The following is a 26,514-nucleotide window of genomic DNA, read 5'->3' on the forward strand; positions in this document are numbered from 1 at the left end:
CTGGAGGAGAGGAGCCTCTGGGCCAAGAGGGCCTGTTAAGGTAAAAGTGAACTGATGGGCTCCAAACCACATGTTTGTAATTGGGAGCCCTGTACAGAGGGGCTACAGAGAATAGGGAAATATGTGTTATTCCTCCCAGCTTTGAAGTTTGATAGCCACATACTCCCAGCATCAGCAAGAGCAGCACAAGATGGTGTTTGCCCGTCCTGTACGCCTTGTTGCGAGTTAGCAAATAACCTGTTTTGAATTATATTTAATGCTAAAACCATAGCCCAAATTTGTTTTTGTTCTAGTACCATTTTTACATTAACATTAATCTGAACTGATTTTAGTACAATTCAACGTAATTCAGTTTAGAGAAGTGCTTTTTTGACCAAGGTCTCCATTTGAGATAATTATGTTTTAGATGCAATGCTAAGAGCTCATTATCAAGTACCATAAGGAAGAGGACAAGGACGGTCCTGCAGAGGGATTTTGGGAACAGTGGGGAGTTGGGAGGTTCAGAGGGAAAGCTGGAGAGTGTGGGAGGCCGAACTTGACCAGCTTCGTAGCAGAGAGGAGGGATCACTGTCTTACAGGTCATCTTGCCATGTAGCATATAGGGAGAAATGTGATATACCCCAAAGCAGGGTGTGGTGTCAGAGACTTTAAATAGTCTGATTCTCTCACAGTCAAGTATCTGTTTCGGTCTCCCTCATTTACCATTACTGTGAACCCCACGTGGACCTCGGCACATAATACTTTGTTCAGAAAGTAACACTGTTGCCTCCCTTTACTTAGCAAACAACTATGGATCCCTCCATCCATTTTTTTACATTCTTGGGCAAAGTAAGGCAGATTGGCAGAAGCCAGCTTCTGTGCCCTATACAAAATCAAGCTTAATATCTGAGATAGTTTTGGAGTGGGCTGTGAAATTCCTCAAGTTCTTCAGGGTCAGCGTAAAATTTTGTTGTGGTACAATACCATATAAAATAAATGTTGTTTCAGAAAGGTCTTTTTGAATTGGGAAAATCAGAACTTCTTCCACATAGTTTTCTATTTGTGTTATTGCAAATTTCATTTCTAAAGGATTTGGCAAAATAATTTTTTAAAAAATAAAACGTGATTTATTTTTTAAGGAAATAGTATCAACAAAAATTGTCTGTCTCTAAATGTAGGCACACATATAGTCTCCAGCACTGTTTGTGAGCACCTCTGCACATAAGAAGTTTCATTAGGTTCATGTACAGTTGAAGTGTTGAGGCAGAGGAGACCCAAGTAACCTGCTCAGGTGACCCAGGGCACCCTTAGCATAGGAAGAAAATTAGCCCAAGTTCGGGGGCATTATTGTGAGCAAAATTTGGCCAGGATTTCTTTGTATCGTGATGGTATTGTAACACCCTGGAGAACTCCACTCACACAAGCATTAAAACAGCTATAGCACTGAGCTGGGCCCCAGTCAGAAGTTCAGCATTAAACATGGACTGTGGCCCAGGGCTGTTTGGTATTAAATGGCATTAAAAATGTCAGAGAATCCAGATAAGATCATCTGGATAGTAACCTTTGGGACTTTTTAAGCTCTACTTATGCTTATGGGCATCAATGAAATATGAAAATGCAGGTACGCTTGGCAAAGCGGCAGCGCGTTGCTACCTGGCACATTCACTGAGGGCCTTTGAAATGAGCTGGATGTGTTTCAGATGCAGTCTTTTCATTTTGGATTGTTGTAAGTCCGTGCCACTGAAGGATTTCTAGTAGCACTAAGAAACGACGTCTCATTCATTTTCCATATTTCTCCCTGTATGTGGAAGATGCAGACCCCTGAATGAGAACTGCGGTGGGGAGAGGGGAGGCAATTCCAGGACCAGGACACAGATCCTCTTAGGATACAGCTACAGCCATCCCGATTTACAGGAAGCCTATGGCTTGTTAAGAGGCTCAGTTTTAAGTTTTACACGAGAGTTTCGCTTGGAAGGTGAATGAACGTCATGACCTTAGCCTGGTTCCAGTCATGAGGGTGTCCTTTCCTCTTTGTTCAACTTTCTTACCCTCTCCCTGCCTCTGGTTTTTCTGGATATGAATGTTTCTGAGCACATCTGTTAATACTCATTGCGGGAAACTCCCCTGGGAACACCATTTCTTGGTAGACTTGCCTCTTTCATAATCATTTATTTATTATACAGCACTGGTGTATTCCCAGCATCTAAATATGTCCTCTGAGAACTTGCTCGGTCTCAGAGGCAGATAGACTGATATAGACTGGGATCATTCATTGGGACTCAAGAATTGCTTTAATGAGGTTTCTTTTCTGAAAGTCTTCTCCATCAGAAAGAAAATGGCAGTGTTTCTAATTATTAAAACCCTTAAAGGCTTCCTCTTTAACAGCTTGCCCACCTGCAGCTTTCACACTGGCATGACCATTTGGGTTTGGGGGTGATGACTGGAGCTAACCATACTATTACAACCACTAGACAGATGTAATTCTGACAACATAAAAATGCTTTATTGTGATATCTTTGAGGGAATAACTATCCCATCAGTACAAGTCTAGTTAAATCATTCATATCTTGTACACGGGTTTGTTTGGAATTATGGATGGAATTATATGCAGATGAAGACCAACAATATCATTAGTCACATATACTTAAATAAGTTTGGGTGTCTGACTTTCTTATACCCCTTACAAAATTGTAGGCATCTTTCTACACGAAGCTGTGGATGTAACAGATGCCCTTTCTTCTAGCTTACCTAGATAAAAAGGTTGACTCCTAGTACATCAGTATTTCCCAGATAGACCTTCCTGCTGAATAACAAAAATGAAGTTAACCTGTCCCGGTATATGATACGATACTGCACCTGCTGAGGCCTTTTGGAGACGAGAGCCTGAAGACACACAGCAGACAAAGTGGAGCGTGGCCAGCATGCCTCCTGAGACAAATCCCAGAGGCTGATATGATTTTTTTTTTTTTTGGCAAAATGTCAAAATAATTGTTAAACTGTTGTTTCAGCTGCCACCTTTATGGAACACTGGAAGAGAAAACAGATGCGTCTCAACTACAGGTGGGACCTGACTGGGTTTGAAGAGGAGGAGGTTTGTCCCTTCAGTTCTGACTCTTTGACTTCCACCGTGGCGTTACTGATAGCTCCTTGCCCCCAGCCCATAGACGTTGCCTCACGGGGAACCGCTCTTAGGGCGGTTCCATCATTTAGAAGAAAGGAAAATCTCTGTACATGAACTATTTGAGGTTTTTATAGCGAGGGTATGACTAGTATGTCTTGTTGCCATAGAAATGTAATTGTATAGCCACAAAATCGAATTTTTTTTAAAGTGTGTAGTCGGGTCACACCTAGCAGAGTAGGCATGGAATATACAGCTCAGACCTTACTGCTGGGCTGATGTCAGGGTGCTAACAACTAAGGACCTCATTCATCTCCCACTGCTGTAAATCAGAAATGAATGTATTGAAGTTGATAAAGTTACAGCACTGTAAAAAAAGCACTGAAAAATTCCTATTAACTTTAACGATGCAGGATCAAGCCCTGACTTGGAAAATACCAAAGAAAATATTGCCAGACATGTGGGCTTGGGGCACTGGGAGGGACACAGTGTGGAGGTGGCTTTTTTTTTTTTCATTTACTATAAAAAAAAAAAATAAAAATCCCTAGCCAGGTTTATACTAAACGTGCTAAATAGCATGAAGGGGAAAAGGGCCAAATCTGTATGAAAAAAGGTCTTAAAAATCAATGACGTTTTAGAAGGAGAGGAGGAAAAAATCCTCAGCCAGCTGAGAAACTGTATCCCACCCTTTTGTTTTTACTTTTGTCACTAAAAAAAAAAAGGAAGACGCCTTCCTAAACCATAATATGGTCCCAGCCCTGGCAGCCTTGCCCTGGGCTGTACTGCAGTTCAGGGGCTGCGGAGGTCTGCGGGTCCCTTCCATTTCCCCATCATATGTGAGGAGCTGTGTTGCGAAAACCCCACTGCGGGATCTGAGCTTGGACCCACAGGTTGTACAGGCGGTCGCTGCTTTGTTTGCTGGCCAGCTGGCTTTTCTTTTACTGTTGTTATTATTAAAAGAAGTATGACCGCCCTTGTCATATCTCTAGATGTTCTAAATAGATACACAACAAATATTGCTCACGTGAAAGAAGAACCTCACCAGCCCTGGGTTTAACACTATGCAGCTTGATGAGCCTGGCACAGTTACTGTTCCCCTCACCCCCAAAATCTTTCAGCTTGAATTATCTCCTCCTAATATGTTTATCCCCTCGTAATATATTTAGGCACCCTATGCCAGCAGCCCCTGTGCCGTGCACTTTGCTAGCTCATACCTATTTTACTGGGAGAGAATATAGGGATTTATTTCTTGGATACTGTACTGCTTTTATTTTTGGTAACTTGTTGTTAACACACATGAAAGTAGAAAGGATTAACTGTATCTTTCCAGTGTCTATCCCCTTCATGTCTGAGTTCAGAGCTCTTACACAGCTAAAACAGCAGCTGTTAATAAAGAATATTTTATTCTTTCTTTTGAGTAGTCAATGCTAGATAATACAGTCATGGGTTTAGCAAAGAATTTAAGCCCCTCCTATTTCTGATTTGGGCGAAACTTAAGCTAGTATCGTGCTGAAGAATCAGGGTTTCAAGTGATATATTAAAACTCACAGTGTCTCATATTCTGGTGTTTTTAGGGACACCTAGTTCATACAGTACTTACAATAATGTTAATAAATGTTGTAGAACATGAGTAGACTGATTTTCTCTGGTAGTGTCTAGCCATCCACTGTACCTATGTTTGTTTCATGTAATTTTTAAAATATAAATCCAATATGATCTGCAACAGTTCAGTAATCAAATTTTTGTTTTTTTGTTTTTTTCTTGTTTTTTTGTGTTTTTTTTCTGGTGTCCTGAAGGAGGCAGTCAAGGTTTGGAAAACAATTTTTTTTAATTGCTCCTACCTTTTTTTATTACATGTCTACTGATGAATGCCATCTTTTGATCTCCACCTCTTCTTTTTCAAGCATCAGATTTTCTTTAGATCTCCCACTGATTGCTTTGCCTTTACACCCTCCCCCTCTCCACTTGTTCAGACTTTTTTCAACTCCGTTCCGTTTCCCATCCGATGCATAATTGTGAATTCTGAACCTTTTGTGAATGCGTAATTATTGTGAATTCTGAATCCGTGAATCTTTCTGAATCTTTTGGCTGTCTCTTACTTCTGAGTGTTTCCTACACCCTCTCCTTCAATGCACACGGGTAATCTGTGGATGCTGTCCAGGTCAGGATTAGGGGAAGACCCCAACTGATGATTTTCTGGAATCTCAAAGCCAAGTATTTTGCATACTTATAGGAGATAACTGTTTCCCTCATGAGCTGAGGATCACTGAAATTACAGTTAATGACGTGCAAAATCTGATTTCTATCAGAAAGATAGGTAATTAAAATCCAAGCATAATGTCACTTGGTATGAACCATGCTATCTGCAGGTTGTGCTCTATACTCTCAAGTATTAAATTTCATCTACATAACATTGCACGTGGGTGTCTGATACTGAGTCCAGATCATTCTGCAGTTGCTGCTGTAGAACTGTGAATGATACAGGTTTTAACTTTTTTTATTTAAACTATCAGTTGACATGAAGGACGTACCAAATGAATTAGAATTCAGTTAGAAAACTCGAAAATGATCAGGAAATCGACATGTAAACAGTTCATATATAGCTGATGCAGAAAATAAATAACTTTGCTTTTTATTAAATATGACTTATTTCACAGGATCATCCAAGAGCAGAATATGAAGCTAAAGTTTTAGAAAAATCACTGAGAAAAGAACACAAACATAAAGAGGTATGGTAAAAATATTCATTTGTTTCACTTATAAAAGACTTCGGAAAAAAAGGTCGTTATAGCAGACACTGACCCAAGACTAAGAAATAGGTAAAAAATAGAGCCACTGCCCATTGTGTTTGAATTCCAGATGTCTTTGGTTCAAGCATACATGGGATACTTGGTGTATACCGGTGCACAAGACCTGATTAAGTCTAGAAATGTCTTTAATAATCAGATACAGGAGTGTGGCCTAGAGAAGCTGATTGAGCCCGATTGAAGGGGCACTCCTGGTAGGCTAATGAATCAAGTTTGAGAAAACTGTAACAAAACATCTTATTCTGTGCTAGTATAAGTACCTAAAGCCTCTCAGGAGAGGTTCTCTATCTTGCTAGACTGTTTGTAAATAAAAATATTGCTAGAGCATCAGTGAAGAATACTAACACCAATTCTCTTGCCGAATTCCAGCTTTGATAACTTTCTGCCTTTTAAAAAGTTAACTTCCATTTTATTTCACTGAATAAGGTAGCGCTTACTTCTGCTTTTAACTTGCTCTCTACATCGCCGTGAAAAAGGTGCTGCCAGTCAGCCCCAGGGCACGTGCATCTCGCCAGCGGACGGTGCAGTCCCTATGAGCAGCTTCCCTGCCCTTTCGCTGAAGGCTCTAATTCCTTCCCTATTACTGTCTGTCAGCAGCAGACCGATTGGAAAAAGCTCCTTTTCTCCCCCACATGCTGGTTTCCACCCTACCAGAGGTTACCCACCCTTAACTGCAAGAATTCAGCCATTTGTATGACCGCGTTTTTAAGCAGAGAAGTAAAAACTTCTGCAGAAACAAAACCTGTCAGCAGAAATTCCTCTTTTATATCTGTTGCCCATGGCACAGTAGTGTGGAACCATGCCCTAAACTGGGATTTTATGAAAACCCTATGAAAATACAACTACAATAAACACATTAACATGAAATATGCTGTAAGAGACAGCATACATAGATTGGACTGGTGTTAAACTAAATGTGTCTGCTTTTGTCACACGCTTATTACTTGAGTACTATTGGGCCCTCTTAAAAGATACTACAAAGCTGGTGGTGATATGTTCCCATTAATCTATAGGATGCCAGTGTAAGCAGTTCAGTGTCACATGCAATACCTTACTTACAGCACGGCTTTAAAATCCCTTGCAGAAGACAAAGAATTTGGATTGCTTCCCTCTTATACACTGGATAAACAATGTTGGAATACAGACTTCATTGTATTCTGCTAAAAACCTGTGACTTGCTGTGCTTCTGGGTATATTGAGAATTCAGATCTTAAATGTGGAAGACTGTAGGGTAATCGGACAATTAATGAATGGTGGCCTCCAAATATTGGAGTATGAAAGCTGAGCAATTAAGAGAGGATTTTTTTAAAACTATTTATAACTTTTGGGACTGTGTTCAATTTGGATGTTACTAATTTGGGAAACGTGAGAAAAGGAGTTTTTTCTGAAAGACTCAGTAATTATCTTTCATTGGGATCTAGAGTGTTAAAGTTCAAATTCAACAGTTGTAAGACAACTTGGAAATCTTCTTAAAGAAAAAATATCTAAAGTTAAACCAGAAATTGCTCATATTTTTTAAAGAGAAGTGCAATTTAAGAAAAAAAATTTTTAAAGGAAAAACATTTTGCATATCCGTTATACATCATAAAGGAAAAAGAAGGGCACAATCCTAAATTAAAGAGGGAATATCCTTTGCAGGATTGCTTGATCTACCCCAAGATTTGGGGCAAGAGTTTATATTTTGTTGTTATGTTAACCTAAAGCTGAAACACAAAGCCTTAAGCAAACTAATAGAGCATTCACTTGTGACTAAACTGCTATGCGCACTGAGTCAGTAGAGAGTATATAGATTAATTTAGCAGTGCTTTGTAATGCTATATTGCCCAATCCCTTTTTTGTTTCCTTTGACTGCCATCAGAAGCATCGGTATTTTCCAGAAGAGACAGCAAACAAATGGAGACAAAGAGTTAAGACAGTCATGGCTGGGGTGAAATTGGTTCTTTTTATTCAAACTTATGAAGAAACTCAAATTATGAGTAATTATGGAAGACACAAATCAATTTGTTTTTGGCTGTTGAACTTTTGTTTAATATTCACATTTAGTTCTGGGTTTCTTCTCCCTCCTCCTCTTGTTTCTTCAGCACTCTTTGGGACACTGTTTCTGTGCATTGGGAATGGCACTGCATGGCTAATCTTATGTTACATTTTGCAGTGGAGCATGGGCTGTGTGGTGAAAGAGTTGCTTGCACTTCCCTGAGACAACGTGCATGTAATAAAAATAGAATTTGAGTAATATTTTTATGTTCATTATAACGTGTGCGTCATCTTCTGTAATGTTCCTTTTGTTGTTTATTTTCTGGTGTTTAGAAACAATTCCCGGCATCAAAGTTTATGGAAGACGTTAGATGAGCAATACTGTTCTAAATGAAATTTTCATACCCAAATTCAGGCAGTGGCTGGTTGACTGGATTTAGGGTATCCTATAAAGGGTTATTATATGTATGCATCTTAACTCCTATTGGCATGGTCCATTGAATACTATGTGGCTAGGCAGGTGGTTAAAAATCACTCATATTGAAGGAATTTCAAGTCTTATCACACACCAAAATAAGATCTTCCTGTCAACTGTGCATTCATCTTGGAGTTACTCAGTAGCATACTTAATCTAAATTTCAGGAACCAGTTATGCAACTGCAAGGCTGCAAATATTAACTGGGGAGGGAGAGAGGAAGAAGAAGAATTTTTCTAGGGAAAGCAAAAGAAAATATTTAACAGTAGGAGATCTTACTTCATGGTTTATGACAGCCTATTTGCATGTTTCCTTCAAAAAGTATACAGAAAAATCTGGTTTATTTATACTCACAGTGCAGACGCTTGACCAATTTGAACCTAGATATGGAGTAAACAATTTGCCTGTGTGGAATTGTAACTGTAAACACTGTGTCTTTGCATCTTCTAACTGGTTGTGTATTTGCTAGCCTTTTTTTCACCCCCTCTCTGTTTTTGTCATGTGCTAGATCACACACTCCATCTTTATTAAATGTACTGTTTTTTTCTCCCCCCAAATTTTAGACAGATAAAGAAAAGCTGACATGGAAGGATCGTTTTCCAGCCTATTTAACCAATTTTGTTGGCATTATCTTCATGGTAAGCATCACTCAGCAAAACCCAAAATGTATGTTACCAAGTCATTGTATAGAACAGAAGTGATGGAAATGTTAGTGAAACCATGACAGACCTTATCAGATTGATGTGGTTCTCAATGGCTTTCCCCCAGTGAAAAAATTCAACCATTTCATTGTTTTATAATCTAATATAATTTTATAATATTTTCAAGAGCTTGTATTTCTACTTTGCCATCTCTTTCCAGTAAAGAAATAAGAATACCTAAATAGGATAGGGGAAAAGTGAGGGCATGGAAATGGAAATTACCACCACCATTGATGGGACAAAACTTAAAAAGTAGAGAGAGTCCTCTCAGAAAGTAGTCAGGAAGTAGAGAATGGCCTCATTTTTATACCAAACCTTTTTGAAAGAAATGATTTGGCCAGATGCAATCCTGATTGCAAGAATTTTTAATAAATCAGTCAAATTTGGGGTTATACCATGTAACAGAATTGCAAACAGAGCACTTAATTCAAGAAAAAGGTAAAATAATGATGAGAACAGCCTTTTTCCATTTGCTGATAAAGCATCAGCATTTAAAACAAATTTTGAAGGAAATAATGATTCAAGACATGGAACAGATTGGCAGATGGATAAAAAAGCCTAAGCCCTTTCCAAAGGTAGAATACACCCAACTAACTCAGTTAATTTGTTTTTTGGGTATAGGGATCCTGTTTTGGGCTTGTTTTTTAAAAATATTTGTGTTTTCAGAGAATGGAAATGCAGTAAATATGATATTCTCAGCTGAAGAATCAGTACCTTATAAGAATCACATTTAAAAATTATTCCTCTATTTAAGCAATGAAAAATTGAGTAAGATTTTGTGCACCTTTATGTTGCCAGCAAGTGCATTGATTTAATCAGATTTAATTTCAGTTTGGGATTAAGACAGCATAGCGAGCCTGAATACAGTATTTGAAGGCTTGTGTGCAGACTTAAGCTGAAATACTCCTCTGCCTCAGCCCTGGCTTTCTTTTATAATAAAGCAAATACCATGAATATGTTCCGTTGCTGTTAGGGCTGAGAGGAAGCCGACTAATACTTTTACTATAAGCAAGTAGTTTACATTTAGGTGCCTTTAAAAAAAAAAAAAAGCCTTTTGCATGTGATTGTGGCACCATTGTAACAATTTGTTCATGTAGTGATCAAATTACTAGCAAAAGAGGATCTTTTCCCACAGTTCATCAAAGTGATTGGAAGCCTTAATGCAGAATTGGGTGGACTTGGGATGTGGCCTGGAGATCCCATTTTTAAGGTCATTGCTAAGTCCCAAGCAAAGTGTTTACAGTTAAATCTTTCATAAGAGGCTGCGCTATTCTTACTTGCAGGTTGGGCTGACGTTCGCTATAGTGTTTGGAGTCATAATATACAGGATCTCGACTGCAGCGGCACTGGCAATCAGTTCAACTCCCTCTGGCCGGTCAAGCGTTAGGGTCACCGTCACTGCCACCGCAGTCATTATCAATTTGGTCGTCATCATCATCCTGGATGAAGTATACGGCTGCATCGCAAGGTGGCTAACTCAGATTGGTAGGTTTAAATCCTCAACTGATACTTGCTAGGGCGATTTTAAATGAGAGGACCCAAATGACTGGCTTTCATGATTAACTTCAAAGGGGTGAGCAAACCCAGGAAATTCAAATGTGTGGTTAAAATTGTAACCAGCTACTTCAAATATCAAAGCACACATGGATTTGGCCTTGTTTTTAAAGTTTTTCTTTCAGCAGTGGTAGTGCTAATCACTAACCCAGTTATGGATGATGGGGATACAGCAGAAGTTCCTATACCTAATCTTGAGCTTCACTCTTCTATATCACACAATTACTGTTTTCATTTTCTGCCATTTTTTAATTGGCTTAAGACATGTCGAGAAATGCAGAATTGTTGAGTGCAAAAAAACACTAAAAAAATTTTTTTTTAATCATTTCCAAAAAACATTAGTGACAACAGGTCCAGAAATCTTTTCATATAAGTTCTTGTCCATCTGCAAATGATTGTCATGGAGGTCAGCCAGATGTGGAATGAAATTGGAATTATTGTTGTAACACATCTGAACAGTGGGATCCTCAGCAGATTGACCACTGAATTCAGTGAGGTCATACTGCTTTAATATACACATATATAGCTATAAATATATACCTCTTTGTTTAAAGGATGGATGAAGTTTTCCAGAGTCCCCATTTATAAGATCTTGAAATGTTCCAGGTAGGATAATTCCTTAACGTTTCTTATCCATGTCACATTGGTTCCAGAGGTGCCAAAAACTGACAAGAATTTTGAAGAGCGGCTGATTTTTAAGGCTTTCCTGCTGAAATTTGTCAATGCCTACACACCCATTTTCTATGTTGCTTTCTTCAAAGGCCGGTGAGTAATGCAAAAGGCTGTTCAGGGTTTCAGCTTACTGCTTATGAGACAGCTGTAACTGAGCTAAGACCGTAGTGGACGATAAAGTAAATCTGGTTTAAAAACTCCTCAGTATTGACCCAAAAGCTCTGCAGCCTCACGGGATAAAGCAGGGACCTGGTACTCTGCTGTTTCAAATTTGTTAAAGCCATTTTGTTAACATAACTTTGTACACTCAGAAGCAATCCTCCATCAGGCTGTTTACCGTTGTCTATTTACCACTCTTAACTTTTATATCACAGCAAGTATCATCTCTCTTCTTGCAACCAGCACGAAAGCACAACGCTAAAATAAATACTCCATGTGGCACATTCCAGTTAATGCAACAGAAATGAGGATTACCTTAGAGGATTTCTGCCAAGATGTGCCTGTAATGTTGTAGGACACAAGACTTGCAGTTTTACTCAGTTGTTTACTTGGTGAACAGGACTTACTCTTTAAAGCAACACCAAAGATAATTATTCAGTTTTTCAAGACTAACATTAGGTGGTCCCACTCAGAGGCATAGACTTTGACATAAATTACTTTAGAGATCAATATAAAACGTATAAAATACATATGAAGTTTATAATTCTAACCATTGTGCCCTAGATTTGTTGGACGTCCAGGGGACTACGTCTACATTTTCCATTCTTTCCGAATGGAAGAGGTAATTGCATTTTACCCTGTCTGTGATCATGTCGGGTGGGAGCAGCAGCTTCCCCTGCCACGGGGCTGCAGCAGGTGTTCTGACCGACATTTCCTCTGTCCACCCTAGTGTGCTCCAGGCGGTTGCCTAATGGAGTTGTGTATCCAGCTCAGTATTATCATGTTGGGCAAGCAGCTGATTCAGAACAATTTATTTGAGATTGGCATTCCGTAAGTAGCGAGTTTGGGTTTGTTTGGTTTTTTTAAAACACATGGTTTTTACGATGCTTGCGATACACTGTGTATCCACGGCCCCTTGACATGAACATGGTTCATGGGCTGCCTGCAAGATTTTTGCAGTAAGCCTGTGTCTGCTGTAGCAGAAATACCTGCATCTGTGCTGCAACTGCATCCAGCAATGCAGATGTCTTTGAAAAGTGCTGGGCAATCTATTGCTTTCCTACAAGTTAGCAAGAGGTGTAATACTGAACATGTGATTGAATTATAACCGTGTTTCAGTACCTGTATATGCTGATCGCAGATACTTTTAGCATATTGTGGCTCTTGCACAGTTTTAGTGAAAATAGGCATGGAGCTTATTGTATCTATTAGTGTAAAATCACTGAAAAAATGGGCACTGTGACTGGAATGGCGTGCTAACTAAATGAATAATTTTCATTTCCCCCAGAAAAATGAAGAAATTTATACGATACATGAAATTAAAGCGTCGGCGTTCTTTAGACCATGAAGAGCACATGAAAAAAAAACAGCGTTATGAAGTGGATTATAACCTGGAGCCTTTTGCTGGACTTACCCCTGAATATATGGAAATGAGTGAGTGAAGTGGAAAGGAGGCATTTTAAACCATAATTATTATGACTAATTGGAATGGAGAGCTGAGGTTTTTGAACTGTAGATTCGTTGGACAATGGATGTGAGGCATAACTTAATTATTAAAGTGTATAGTCTCGGACTGTAGCACATTTCAGCCAGCCACTGGCTGCTTCAGGGATGAATTGTGCTCTCTGCTGTTCATGAGTCCTTACTCTAGCACTGTATTTTAGATATTTTCTTTCAAGTCGTGTGACACATCACTGTCAGATTTCAAATGCAAATGATTAAATGGCATAAATTTGAGATTGTGAGGCATATTTTATCATCAGTTGCACCCTACATTGGAAATAAGTTACTTAATTCACATTTGACAGTTTCCACTGCGTATTCTCACACCAGATTGTTTCTGTTTTCTGAAATCTGGACTAAATCTTCTGAGAAAGATACGTGCTTGCAGACCAGGTTGTACTTGACAGATCACATATAATTTTTTTTCAGGTGATCTATTATGTTGAGTGATACGGAAATTAAGCACTGGATATCAGCTCCACATTGCTGTGGCTGTACAGCTACATTTCTTTTCCTACTTTCAATCTTGGAAAGGATGAGAACTGTTTGACATAATGCTGTTTTCTACTGTATCAGACATTCCTGAAGGATCTGTCTTAAAAGAGCAACTTTATTTAGTATTTTAAGGAATGACTAAGCAAAAATAGTGGTAAAGGATAATGAAGAATACTAATACCCCAAATTGGCATGCCTAGTAAATTCAAAGGCAAGTTAGAATATCTGATGACCTTGATGTTCAGAGTAACTGAAACAGATTGAAATTTAATGGTACAAAATACGAGGTCATGCTGTCAGTTCCTAAAAATGAGAAAAGATGCAGTTAGTGAGATGAGCATTTGGAAGTAACAGAGGATGAGAAAGATGGGTACCGGGATGGGTATGACACCAATGTGATGTCCTCATCAGACAAAAGCAGATGTGATCCCAGGTTGTAGAAAGCAAGTTATTCCCAGTGAAGGTGGAGAATCAGTCGTGTCCTTTTTGAAGTCCACGAGGAGAAAGCTTCCAGTGGGATTAGTGAGGGCTAAAAACCTGCTGGGAGCATGGCAAGTTTATGTAGGGCTAACATGATCACTGCCATAATCTCCTTTAGATCACTCCTGTGCCAGCCTCGCCCACAGCAGAATTGTTTTAGATGCTTCCCCATCTTTCTGGTTACTTTGCCTTGCCTTTTGAAAGAGGGGCAACTGGCCCTTCAATGCCCAAATGGAGCAGCGGTCAGGCAAACTGTGCCTGATGCAAAAAATGTGGTTTAGTCTCCCAGCATGGGTTGTCTTGTTGGAATCTGGGGGGATGGCACTGACATGATGATGCATGCCTTCAATAAATACTGACCACAGCCATTGAAGCAGTTGCTTTTTCTTTTCAGTCATACAGTTTGGGTTTGTAACTTTGTTCGTTGCATCCTTCCCACTGGCGCCTTTGTTTGCTTTGTTGAACAACATCATTGAAATCCGTCTAGATGCAAAAAAATTTGTTACTGAGCTGAGGAGACCGGTAGCAGTCAGAGCAAAGGATATAGGTAAGTGCACATTGCTATTGTTATCCCTGTTTGTTTATTCCTGGATTGATGGCAGGATATTATTATGCTGAGTTAGTTTCATTAACAGGAAGATATTTATAGGAAAATTCAAAACATTAGACTGTGGCTTAACTGTGAACTGTTACAATTTATCGAGGCTTTACTTTTAAAATAGAAAGACCAGAGCTTTAAATCAGATTAATATTTTATTAAGTAAACAATATCACTTTTCAAATCAAAATGATCAATACAATAGTGAAATATCTTGCATGGTTCTGCACATCAACAGTTCTTCCTGGCAATGCCGTTTTCTTGCAGAAGCAAAAATTTCTGCATTTAGTCACTCTGGACTGGGCTGGAGAAATACACTTGGGACTGAGAGGATACTCAAAAGTCTGTGGGTAAATGTATCCCTTCGTCCCTGCTCAGCATGAATGTTGGAAGGGTAAAGCTTGAAAGCTGCAGTGAATCCAGCTGAAACTGGGCTCTGCAGTCATATGGTGATAACAGACCAGTCCTCCCTTTACTGCAGGGGGCTAACAGGGTATATGTAATGAGGAAGCTATTTCTCCAAAATGTTGGTTACTTCTGAGTAAAATGGTCATTAAAATAATTGTTTGTATTACAGATCTAGTCAGCAAGAGCAGAGAAATCTATGATATGTTACCAAACTCAGTGTTCGTTCTGGTATTGTGCAAGCAGAGTTTTTCCTTGGGCTCTTCCTTGTGCCCTAGGCTTATCCTAGAGTTGAAGAACACATTGTGTTTTGTCATGCTATTGCCTTTACCACGACACTGATTTTGGGGTAGTTTGCAGCTGGCTCATTTGATGCTGTGGGGTAAAGTTGCTGGTGGAGATGTTAGGAGGGGTGCTGTTGGGTTTTTGTTGTAGTTTTTTGGTTTTGTTTTTACCCTGCGTAAAGCCTCCTACATCTTCCTTCCTCTTCAGACCCAGAATAGGAGAGCGGCTCATCAGGGCTGTAACCATGTGGATCTGGTAGCAGCCCTAGATTTTTCCATTAAGACTGAATCTTGCAGTTTGAGTACTTCAACTAACGAGAAATTTTCAAGCTGTCACTAATGACCAGGAGACTGTTAGGCCAGGCACGAGGGTGCACAGCCATGTACACTAAACCAGCACTTTATGTAGAATTCAGAGAAGCCCTTCCCATGAGGAATGGGATCTGGAGATGGAGAGGGGGCAGAGCTATGGGGCTTCATGCATTATCCTCGGACTACGTCCAAAGGGGTTGAACCTGAGTCAGTCTGGCGTTGGTTGCTATTACACTTTGTATGCACAGAGTCCACGCTGAGAAAACCTGTATATATTTGGTTTCCAGATGCAGATGGAAAAATCCCATCGAGTGGCTCCACTGGAGCTTTACTTTTTTTGAAAGTGAGGTAGGATCAGTAGTGATGAGGTGTAGAAACAGATTCAGGTAGATCCTTCAAGCTGGTAGACCAGTATGTTCTGCACCACATGTGTGGAGGTTCCAGCTGTAGCTTTCTTATTCTCCTCAGGCATTTGAGAAGTTTGAATGAAATTTCATGATGTTTTTTGTTTCTACCTATGCTGGCATTCCTCTGTCTCACGCTTGCCTTCCTCTTCCTCAGAGAAGCTCTTAGCTTAAAACCTTGAAAAAATAGGTGCCTAAATATAGTTTTGGAAGACAGAGTTGGGCTCCCTTTTCTTACAGGTCATTAAATTAATCTCTTATAATTTGTTCTTATTTAAAATATAACTCTAATTCGGCACAGTCATAAGTGCTCCCAACCCTGTTAACCAAAAATGCAATTTATCTGATTTTAATGACTACAACAGCATTTAAATCGTTTATCTCCTTCCTTAGGAATCTGGTATAATATCCTCAGAGGTATTGGAAAGCTTGCTGTCATCATAAATGTAAGTAATTCGGCATGAATAAAATATTAATTCAATAGACTGGCTTTTCCATTCTGCTCCATTAGTTTTATTTCAGCATAAATCCCTTAAAATGAAGTGAAAGTGTATGATCTAGAATATTTCTGAAATATTAGAGAATCAGAGGCAGTGTTTATTTTAAAGTTGTGATAGTAGTAGCAATAATATAAAATAGTAAGTAGTCATTGCAGCTTTTTTCCCAGAACATTTTCAAAAAACAGTTTTGTCCTTCAAACAAAGAAGACCACAGCTGCCTATTTTTGCTCTTTTGAAATACTATCACGAAGAGGACGTATTTTTTAACTTCAGTGCTAAAACCTATTTAGAATCTGGTAGTCAGCTGGGTGTGAATTAGTTCAGCTCATCAGAGCGCAGTGTCCCTCCGTTGAAATTCCGGCCTCGAACTGAATTGCTCTCACTCAGATAGCTCTGAAAAGCCATGAAAATATTTTTGTTTACTTCAGCAGTGAACATCCCAGCCCTTAATATATGCATCTATGTACCTGTCTAATATTCTATGTGAATAGACATCCACAATCATCTTCATTGCACCTCACCTGGGAAAGATGAAAAAAAAAAGCTGAACGACAAGCTGAAAACGTGTTTGCAATGCAGCAAAATGGGCCACGTAGGGCTTACAGGCACGTGTCCATGGGCCCTCTCATTTTTTTCCTCATTATCCAGACTGGAAATCCCTTCGTTTTGCCCACAGGTGTCTGTTGTGCTATGGCCAAACCATTCCTTTGTTTTATTTGGTATGCTGCCTTAATTTGTCTTTACCGTTTTTCCTCTTTTCCTTTGGAAATAATTTCTCTATTTTTTTCTCTTTTCTTCCATGTAGTCTCTCTTCATCATTATCCAGTGTTATTTTTCCCTCTTTGATCTGTATTACCCCTCTTTATCATAAAATAAGTAAAACATTTTGTACTGTGTTTGTTCCACATTGTACATGAGATTTATGCCAGTGAGAATGTTTCATAATAATGATAAATGAGAAAAGCTAAAGTTATGAAGAACTCAGCTGAATTGGCTGTCTTGCATTTTCTGTATGATGTTTTTAGAAAACCTTTTTAAACAATACATAAATATAAATATAACACAAAATCAAATATAACACAATTTTTGTGACGATAACAATAAAACTTGGCTCGGTCTGCTTATCCTTTTATCTTGATGGAGTTAAAAAAACACAATTAAATGACTTTTGCAATGCAATGAGAATTTAAAGAGTCAATTCACTGTCAGTTGTTTGCAGAACAGAAAAGTACTTGGAAATCCATCAGTTGGACCTTATACAATGCATCAGGGACAAGCTGTGACTGGGGGACGGGGAAGCAGCACCATGTTTTGTCTTCTTCTGGTGCTGGGGGGTACAGCCGCTTCATTCTCTAGGGAGTTCAAGTTGTTATCCCCATAGAAATCTCAGTTGGCATGGAACTACTCCATCTAGTACTCTGCAACTCGGAAGAGTAAGCAGTAAATACTACCTTGTTGCAGCAGTGAATACTCCATTTTTAGGGTGCTGTGGGCTGCAGTCTACCCCCTTGTTTTCTGAAGCCGTCCCTGAGTTGTGTGAGTTGTTTGGGCTGAACATACTCAAGTATATTATTAACTTAACTACTACCTGAATATTGTGCTCACTCTTTACTCTTATGGCTTAGGCATTTGTGATCTCATTCACATCCGACTTCATTCCACGCCTCGTGTACCTGTATATGTACAGTGAGAATGGCACCATGCATGGCTTCGTGAACCATACACTATCCTCTTTTAATGTCAGCGATTTTCAAGCAGGAACAGCTCCAAACGACCCCATGGATCTTGGCTACGAGGTTCAGATATGCAGGTACTCTCCTGAGTGATAATTAATTTTAAGTATTTTCACAGCTGACTAAAAATGAGACACATTTTTACATTCCTGGGGCAGGTCCCCTGTATTTTCAATACCTTTTTAGCTCCTTGTTATCAGATGGATCCACTGCCTTGAATGTCTTGTCTTGCATATTAAGCAACCACAAAACCTGAATATGAAGTACTGCTTATTTTGGGAAATAGAGATCAGCATTGTTAAATTCAGTGTTTATGCAAAGATTTTTATTATTATGTATTCCCTTTTTTTAGGAAAGGAGATGAATAATGATAAACAGCACAATGATACTTTAAAGGAACAAAATGATGTTACTCTGATGTCATGTTGTTGTATCACATGCTATTGATATAATCACAGAATCACAGAATCATCAAGGTTGGAAAAGCCCTTGAAGACCATCCAGTCCAACCATAAACCTCACACTGACCATTCTCAACTCCACCAGATCCCTCAGCGCTGGGTTAACCCCAAATGAACATGACTGCACAGTACACCTCTATTTTTGTCCAGTTTCTGTAGCAATTCCTGATGAGAGTAATAGCATCCTTATGAGCACTGGAATTGCTGATTAAAGTGTCATCGTACAGGAAATCTGCATGCCTGTAACAATTTCTACATATTCTTTTCATATTCATATAAAGGAAAATGATTGTCGCATATTTCAGCTTATGAAGCAATCTAGGTCAGTGCTGAAATGCGTGCTTTGCCTAGGCTTCCTTAGATACCCATCATCTTCAGAACAAATGTTTTAATGCTTAGAATTGGGGACCAAAGCCAAATATATCAGTGAAAGCACTTAGACCAACAAAACTGAAAGGGGACAAGTGGGAGTAAGAAGAGGAAGAGGAGAACAAGGAGGGAACAGGCATTCCACGGGAGAAAAAAAAAGATGACTTTGGTATACATACACTAAAAAATGACACAAACTGACCAAGGAAAACCCTCATCTTTATAATTGTATTCTTTTAAAATTCATATTCTTTATAAATTTGAGTAGTGCAAGTTAATCTGCTGAAATGACTGCTGAACAGAAAAATCACTCTGAGATGAAAGAAAAAACAACCAAAACTGCAAATGCATTAGCTTTGCTTGCTTTTACTTTCTCCTGGTTTATTTCTGGTGATCTCTGGGCACAGGATAAATGAGGTTGTCAAACTTGTTTTTAGCACAGAACTTACAGAACGGAAGCGTTAGTGTTGTGGTCCCATACAAAATGCCAGGTTTATTTGCTTTCTAGTCCCAGCCTCTTTCTTCTTCCCATACCATCATTTCTTCCATATTCCAGGGATTTTTAAATCTTTCAAAATACTGACAGGATGCTGTGGTTTTAAATTTAATGTATTTTTCTTGGTCCTATTTCTAACAAGTTATTGTTGATTAGCTCATAGATTTTCTGTAAACCATAGTTAAGGCAGCATTCTCACCTTCTCGCTATATGGCAAAATTTAGCTGCAATCTTTTGCTAATTAATCATCAACAAGAACACCATGTAGCATAACACACTCTATGGATCCGTGATCAGTGATCAGTATTTTTGTCTCTAAAATTAGTCTGAAAAATGTATGGTTTGGTTTTTTTTTTATGAATCTTAAAAGAAAATAAATTATCTGAGCTGTGTAGTTTACTCCATCTTTATGCAGAATTGATACTATTTGTACTAATCAGAGAGTATTGAGATTGAAGACCTTTAATTTTGAGTAAAACTTGAAGGCTGTGAGAGGCCTTCAGCTGTGTCTTGTTTCTGAGAGGTTAATACAGTGTTATGCTGTAGTAGTGAACTTGCTTTTAGACAGTTCAGTTTACTGTTTGACTGTTTGGTATGAATTACTCTTGGTGCCGAGATTTCTAAATGACGGCACTGATTTACTGCGTCTTGTTTTGCAGATACAAAGATTATCGAGAACCCCCCTGGTCTGAAAACAAGTATGACATTTCAAAGGATTTCTGGGCTGTCCTAGCAGCAAGATTAGCATTTGTGATAGTTTTCCAGGTAAGTTCTACTGCAGCCACTTTTTATATGAGAAAGAGTTACTGTATTTCTTCAGTTACCTAAGGCAAGCCACCTTTGGAAATAAGTTATTAGGCCAAAGAAAGTATCTTCTCTCTCAGCAAAGCAAAGCAATTTGCCCATCCTCATTCACCCTCTTCCTCCCACCCACCCATGCCTAGATATACCCAGTGGAAAAATTCATCCTCAGGGATTCCCTGAACTGGTTTTATGCAGAAGCAACTTAATGACCTTAGGGAGCAGTAAAGCACAAGGCTGATACTAATTAGGTCCCACCAATTTCTCCAGTAGGACATCAACAAATTCACTGAAACAGCATAAATTTTATCCAAATTCATTTCTAAACCTAGCAAAGAAATTAAATTTCCAAAATTTTCCCAGTTAGAGTTTAACTCACATCTGAGAAAGAAGGCAAAATCGTGTAATTTTTCACTAAATGACATTATTCAATCACAACAGCATTGCTGGTTATTGTTACACAAGTGTTTTAAGTCTGCCTTATCTAAACAACTCATTTCAAAACTTTTATTCTTTTTTTTTTGACAAACGATGTCTTTTTCTGAGAGATCTCCCTTTCATTGAATCAAGCTTTTTAAATCAGAAACATTTCATTGGAATGTATTTCACCAACTTTCATCATTTTACCTTTTGCTATTTGCTTTTGCCTTTCTGATGTGAAGCTGGTAAATGTAAAGCCATTTATCAATGACAGCATTTCCTTTTAATTTCTACGTGGCTGTGACAATATTTGTACATAAATCATAAGATCTGGGCCTGCCATTTTTCTCTGCCTCTAGCATGAACAAGAAGTTGAGGTGAATTTGGCTCAGTATCAGGCTTGTGACATGCTGTTGATCCCAACTCAAATATTGTCCTTTCTTCATTCTTCCTTCCTCAGTACACCAAAAATGGCCCTTTCCCTACATTCATCCTTTCATTTGACCTTGCTGACATTTTCTCACAACTTCATTTTCAGAACTTGGTCATGTTTATGAGTGACTTTGTTGACTGGATTATCCCAGACATTCCCAAGGACATTAGTCAGCAGATTCATAAAGAGAAAGTTCTCATGGTGGAGGTCTTCATGAGAGAAGAGCAAGGGAAGCTGCAAATGCTAGAAACCTGGAAAGACAAGGACAAGAAAAAAGGTGAAAACTGTAACAATCACAGCCCCAGACTCTCCAGGAGCCACAGTGGGAGCTTGTCCTCCTGCCACTCGTATCCTCTCGATGTATAGAAGAGGAGGGAGTTGAGTATGTTGGGGCATTCCACTGATACACAAGCCATCACGTAAAGGGCGGGACTCGATTAATGGACAACCTGGTGCATGTTGAAGGATATGCTGCCATTTTGCTCCCATCTTTGTGAGAAATGCTCTTCTTACAAATATGGAGGACCACATTCTATTTCTGATAATATTGTTGTTTTTTCTTTTGCACAAGTAGTAATGCAGGGAATTTTTATATTTCATTGTTAGATAACACTATTGACGTTGGCGTGCGTTAATAAATGCAGGTACTTAGTACGTCTTGAGAGAGATATTCTCTGAGAATTTGACCTTAGCCTATTAACTAATTAAATAAAGGTAAATTTTAAGTAATAATAATACTACTAATTTAAAATATTTTTGGAACCCCAGGCTTGAAGGTCCACGGGGTAACTTGGTAAAGTATATACAAAATCAGCTTTAGAGTGTACCCTGGTATTCCTTTTGGCAGGAGAGAAACGACGTAAAGCCTACCAGACTGACTTGCTTTCCAAGACAGGGTTTAGCTCTGCTGGAAGACATCTGTGTTTGAAGCTGCAGGTCTAAAACAAGCTGAGCTTTAGAGTCACACAGGTGCGTGGGGCACTTGTGGCAACCTGCTGTGTACCCGAGGCCTTCACTGGGGCACTGCTCTCTTCAGAAACATCAGAAAAGTGAGTCTGGAAAAGTTCTTTTTTACCAATGAACGACTGATGTGGATGAAGCTACCTCAGTGTCCCAGGCTGCATCAGCTGTGTCTGAGCAGTGCCCCAGCGGCTCCTCGCTCATGGCCAGGCAGCGGCAGCACAATTTTGGAGATCCTCCCAGCAGGTAGATGATCACAGAGCATTTTGTTAAATACCCTGAATTAACAAGCACATGTAGAGCTGCGGTGACTGCCCTGCCTAGTACTTGGACACTCTTGTTGCTGAGGAAATTCCCTTTTTCCCATTGTTTTAGCACATCCCTTTCTCAGCCAGGTTTTTCTCTGTAGCCCTCTATCCTCTGCAGGAGAAAGGAGTCTGCACCCATTTTTCACAGCCAGTTGTCCCTGAAGATTTTCTGCTGTTGAATGGCATTTCCCAGAGGCTGTGCTGGAGGAGTAAATCCAAAACATGTCCCACTTAACTGTCTTCAGTGGAAGTTTTGCCTGCACTGGGGCTACAGGACCAGACCTTCAGTTAGTTACAGGACTTTTCTTTTGTCTTAAAATACTCTATCTTTTGTACAAGGAGCTTCCTTAGAGCCTAAAATCCTTACTTATGAAGTCTAGCTAAATCCCATCAGTACAACTCTTTTTAAGCATAGTACATTTTAGTTTTGCTTTGTCAAATGATAAACTGCACTTCCAAATAATATTGGTGCAATTAACCTCATTTCTTTTATTGCTTTGTCTTGTCCATGGCACTTGCATTACAAATATAAAACTGAAAAATAAAATAAAAATGAAAGATTTCTTTAAAGTCTAACTACTGTATGGTTTGTTACAAAACCAAACATCAAAAGACTGTTTTAAAGAGAAGTTAGTTATTTCTTTTTTCCTTTTCTTTTTTCTTTGCCAAACTAATTTAAAGATTAATGCTAGAACTTTAAAAAAATGCCATATTTAGCTTTTGATATATTTATTTGTTTTAAAGTATGTGATAAACTTGATATTTTTCTGTAGTCTGTCCAAAGAAGGTACCAGAAAAGAAATTATGTGGAAGAAAGAAAATGGTATTAACCAAATATTCTTGAAGCTTATTTAAAATATTGATCCAACCAAAGATTTTTATTAATAAAGGGCTTATATTTTGTTAACTCTTGTTTCTGTTGTATTTTGACTTGCAGGAATGTCACTATTTTTAAAATTTGTAATTTATGATAGCTTACTACTGTAGGGCCAAATCCTGCCTGATTTATTCACACAATAAGCATTACGCCTGGTAGTAAGTGTTTACCAGATCAGGCCCACTGACTGCAATAGAACTGTGAGTGACAATAATTCAAGCAGAATTCTGTCCATACATCTTGTTGACAAAGTGTTCTTCCTCTCATTCCTTGGTAGCCCAAAAGATCCAGAAGAAAGCCAAAAGTGAACTACCTATTCTGAAGAGAAATCTTAGGGAACGTCCTTGAAGGGAATTTCATCTGTAAATACTTATCCAAAAGTATTCCCAACTTAATACTGACATTCCTGTAAATGGTAGAACTATATCCTGAACACGTACTTATCAGAATTTTTCATTATTTGCTGAAATCATGAACTAGTAACAGTTGCTTATACTTTCTTTTGTACAGTAAATTGTTTGAAATGGAATTTTGTATATAAAAACTGTATTACTACTAAAAAAACTATAAAACTCTTTCATGGAATCATTTTTTAAGAAAAGCAAATATATACTAAATCTGTTTTAGTTCGTTTTTTTTTTTTTCTTTGAACACGTATTTGAAATAAACTTAAATATGCAAGAGTTTCTCCTGTGGGACAGGTTCTGTTCCCAATCCTCCTTGTGCTCTGAGTGTGCAACTATGAGTACTATTAGATTTGAGAAATACAGTAATTAATGTTACAGTTTGCCTAGAACTGGATCTGTGATGCCCTTTCCAGTGCTCCTTGTGTACTCAGACAGCAAAGACCATAACTGAGATTTGCTTGCAACTATTGACTACTTCATTTATAGACATCTTCCTGACAACATCAAAGGTAAATCTTGTGTTCGAGCTGCTTTAGATACCCACTTTGAGATTAAATGAATCCCACCTAAGATGCATCTGTCTCCGTGAGCACAAAGGGAGGGAGGTTTGGCTTCTAGCCCTGACATAGACGGCTGCACCACAGGCACTGAATATTGATGGATTTTATCCTGGGAGCTTTTATTTTCTTCTGACTTTAGTCTTACGTTTTTAGCAGAATGTAAGGTGTGAGAGCTTTCACTAAGACGTTGGAAATGGGCTCATAAAGAGGAAGAATGCTATTTGGGTTGCTCATTTAAATTGAAAAACTTATTCATTATTAAGAAAAAAATGAGATGGTAAAAAGTAAAGGAATAAAACTCAGGGATTCCTTCGACTGTGTCTTGCTGAATGCAGCTCTGAAGGGAAGTAGCTCAGGAAGCAGAAAGGCTATGCAGTGTATATCACATTTTTATTGCCTTGTGGGACCTGTACAAGCAAAGCTGGGCTCAGAACTTGACTTGCCATTTCCAATTTTTTCTCCTTCTCCCCTGTTCTGTGAGAAGGCAAAGGACAAGCCTTCATACCAATTCTCCCTTTCTAACCAGAAACTGCTAATGCTCTAACTAATGAAATTTAGTTAGAAGATGGGAATTCTGTTCCGAGATAATGGATGTGAAAACCAGAAGCAGGTAAATCACTGCCTAGTTGGTAACTGGTTTGGTTTTGTCAGATCTTGAAGATATTAGATACGAGCTCATTAGATATAAGGTAATGCCTTCCAGAAAGAGATTTGCACTGTTGTTATGGTACTTTTCATGAAAGTTTTCTTTCATTTGTGATGCAGGAAACAAGTTTTGGTTTTACCAATAGCAAATTTGAGGCAGGATTGTGCTAATAAGGATTCGCTGGATTGAGGTGGGAGGGAGAGAAGGTTAATGCAGAGAAGCAGAGATCTGGAAGTGATCAAGAAATAACTGAACATACCTCAATATGACTCACAGCTACCATATGGGCCAGGTTTGATGAAAGATAGCAATATTTGTATTTGTATGAATACAGCTGAATTCTGTATTATGACATTATCTCCACAACATGCATTCAACCTGTTCCTCCATGCCTCTGCCAAAAAATAAGTACAAAACCCCATTTCTCAGCACTGCTTTGATCAAAGAAAAGAAAAGAAAAAAAAAACCAAAACCCAAACTCAATGCATTAATGTATTAAACAGGAAAATCATTATGCTGGTTTATTTAGTCCAAGAGCAAATGCAGACAATAGTAGGAAAGATTACAGCTGGAAGTGGCTGTGTAGATAATTTTTGAACCATTGCTAAAATACGCTGTTTGCTTTTTGCTACCCAAAGGTTGTGGCAAAGACATAACTTCAGTTGGTGCATCTGAGGAGGAAATCATACCCACCCTATTGTGTGGACACTATGAGTCTGAATCTTCTGGATTTCCATGTCATTGTGTTTCTAAGATACTGTCTTACAAATATTTTGCAGTCTTAAATAGCTTAAGGGTGAATAAGTCTCAAGTCAAGGCACAGACACATTTCTATTTTTAAACCCTCAGTGCTCTCTGGTCCTGAGCTGTTAATGATCTTTTGGGCTGTTGTGATGTCCAATAAGCAACAATAAAACAATTTACTTTTCATCTTGTTACTTCAGGAGTCTGAACTCTCCTGAAGTTTCATAGATGACTTGAGCGCATTTATATTTTCCTATGATGTTTTCAGAGTAAACAACTCTTTTTTTCCTTTTGCCACTGAAGAAATAATGTCTTAAAATTTATATGGAGTCCATTCAAACTCTGGTTCAATTCTTTGCACATTTGAGTACTATTTATTCCATGACCAAACATAAATGCCATTTTTAGTACAGCAGAGAAAAAACAAATTTCCTTTTTTAACCTCCTTCTTTTTTTAGTCCACCAGGCCTTTCTGAAGAAGAAACTAACTATTAATGTGGCTCCTTTTTAATTTTTAGCTCTTTCCTTAAGTTTTAATACCATGCATGCCACCTGATTCAAGGCCACCTGAAGCCAAAGAAAATATTTCCTTTGATTTCCTTTGACTGCAGCACACTTTGCATGAGACTAAACATTGCTTATTGAATAATTGGTTCCACTTAAAATAAAAATTCTTGACACTTACTGTATGGTACTTTTATAACGCAGAGTGTCAGCTAAAGCCAAAATATATTGATGCATATGAGTTTTGCGAGCAGTAGAGTTAGGCACGCTGTTGTGCAAGTTTCCACAAGGCAAAGGGCTCAAAAAATCAAAAGCATGACACTGTCATGTGAACTTACACAGGTTTGAAGGTTTTGAGGTCATAGATTTCATCTT

General features: G+C 38.6%; 1 protein-coding gene across 3 annotated transcripts in view; it reads left to right on the forward strand.

Annotated features, from left to right (window-relative positions):
- The window catches only part of ANO1 (anoctamin 1), an 82,174-nt gene extending 58,210 nt beyond the window's left edge, over positions 1–23,964 (forward strand). For 2 of the 3 annotated variants that reach the window (XM_074842321.1, XM_074842322.1), the window contains 14 exons: positions 2,988–3,070; positions 5,755–5,826; positions 7,763–7,810; positions 8,917–8,991; positions 10,338–10,539; positions 11,262–11,373; positions 12,004–12,061; positions 12,170–12,270; positions 12,728–12,873; positions 14,312–14,464; positions 16,314–16,366; positions 18,046–18,230; positions 20,139–20,244; positions 21,239–23,964. In XM_074842321.1, coding sequence (XP_074698422.1) covers positions 2,988–3,070; positions 5,755–5,826; positions 7,763–7,810; positions 8,917–8,991; positions 10,338–10,539; positions 11,262–11,373; positions 12,004–12,061; positions 12,170–12,270; positions 12,728–12,873; positions 14,312–14,464; positions 16,314–16,366; positions 18,046–18,230; positions 20,139–20,244; positions 21,239–21,499 — 1,655 coding nt within the window. In that variant the 3' untranslated portion in view covers positions 21,500–23,964. The remainder of the gene's footprint in view (positions 1–2,987; positions 3,071–5,754; positions 5,827–7,762; positions 7,811–8,916; positions 8,992–10,337; positions 10,540–11,261; positions 11,374–12,003; positions 12,062–12,169; positions 12,271–12,727; positions 12,874–14,311; positions 14,465–16,313; positions 16,367–18,045; positions 18,231–20,138; positions 20,245–21,238) is intronic. The other variant, XM_074842323.1, reaches the window with a different exon arrangement.
- Positions 23,965–26,514: the final 2,550 nt, after the last annotated feature.

The sequence above is a fragment of the Strix aluco genome, chromosome 16, assembly GCF_031877795.1.
Source record: "Strix aluco isolate bStrAlu1 chromosome 16, bStrAlu1.hap1, whole genome shotgun sequence".
In the NCBI taxonomy this organism is placed as follows: Eukaryota; Metazoa; Chordata; class Aves; order Strigiformes; family Strigidae; genus Strix; species Strix aluco.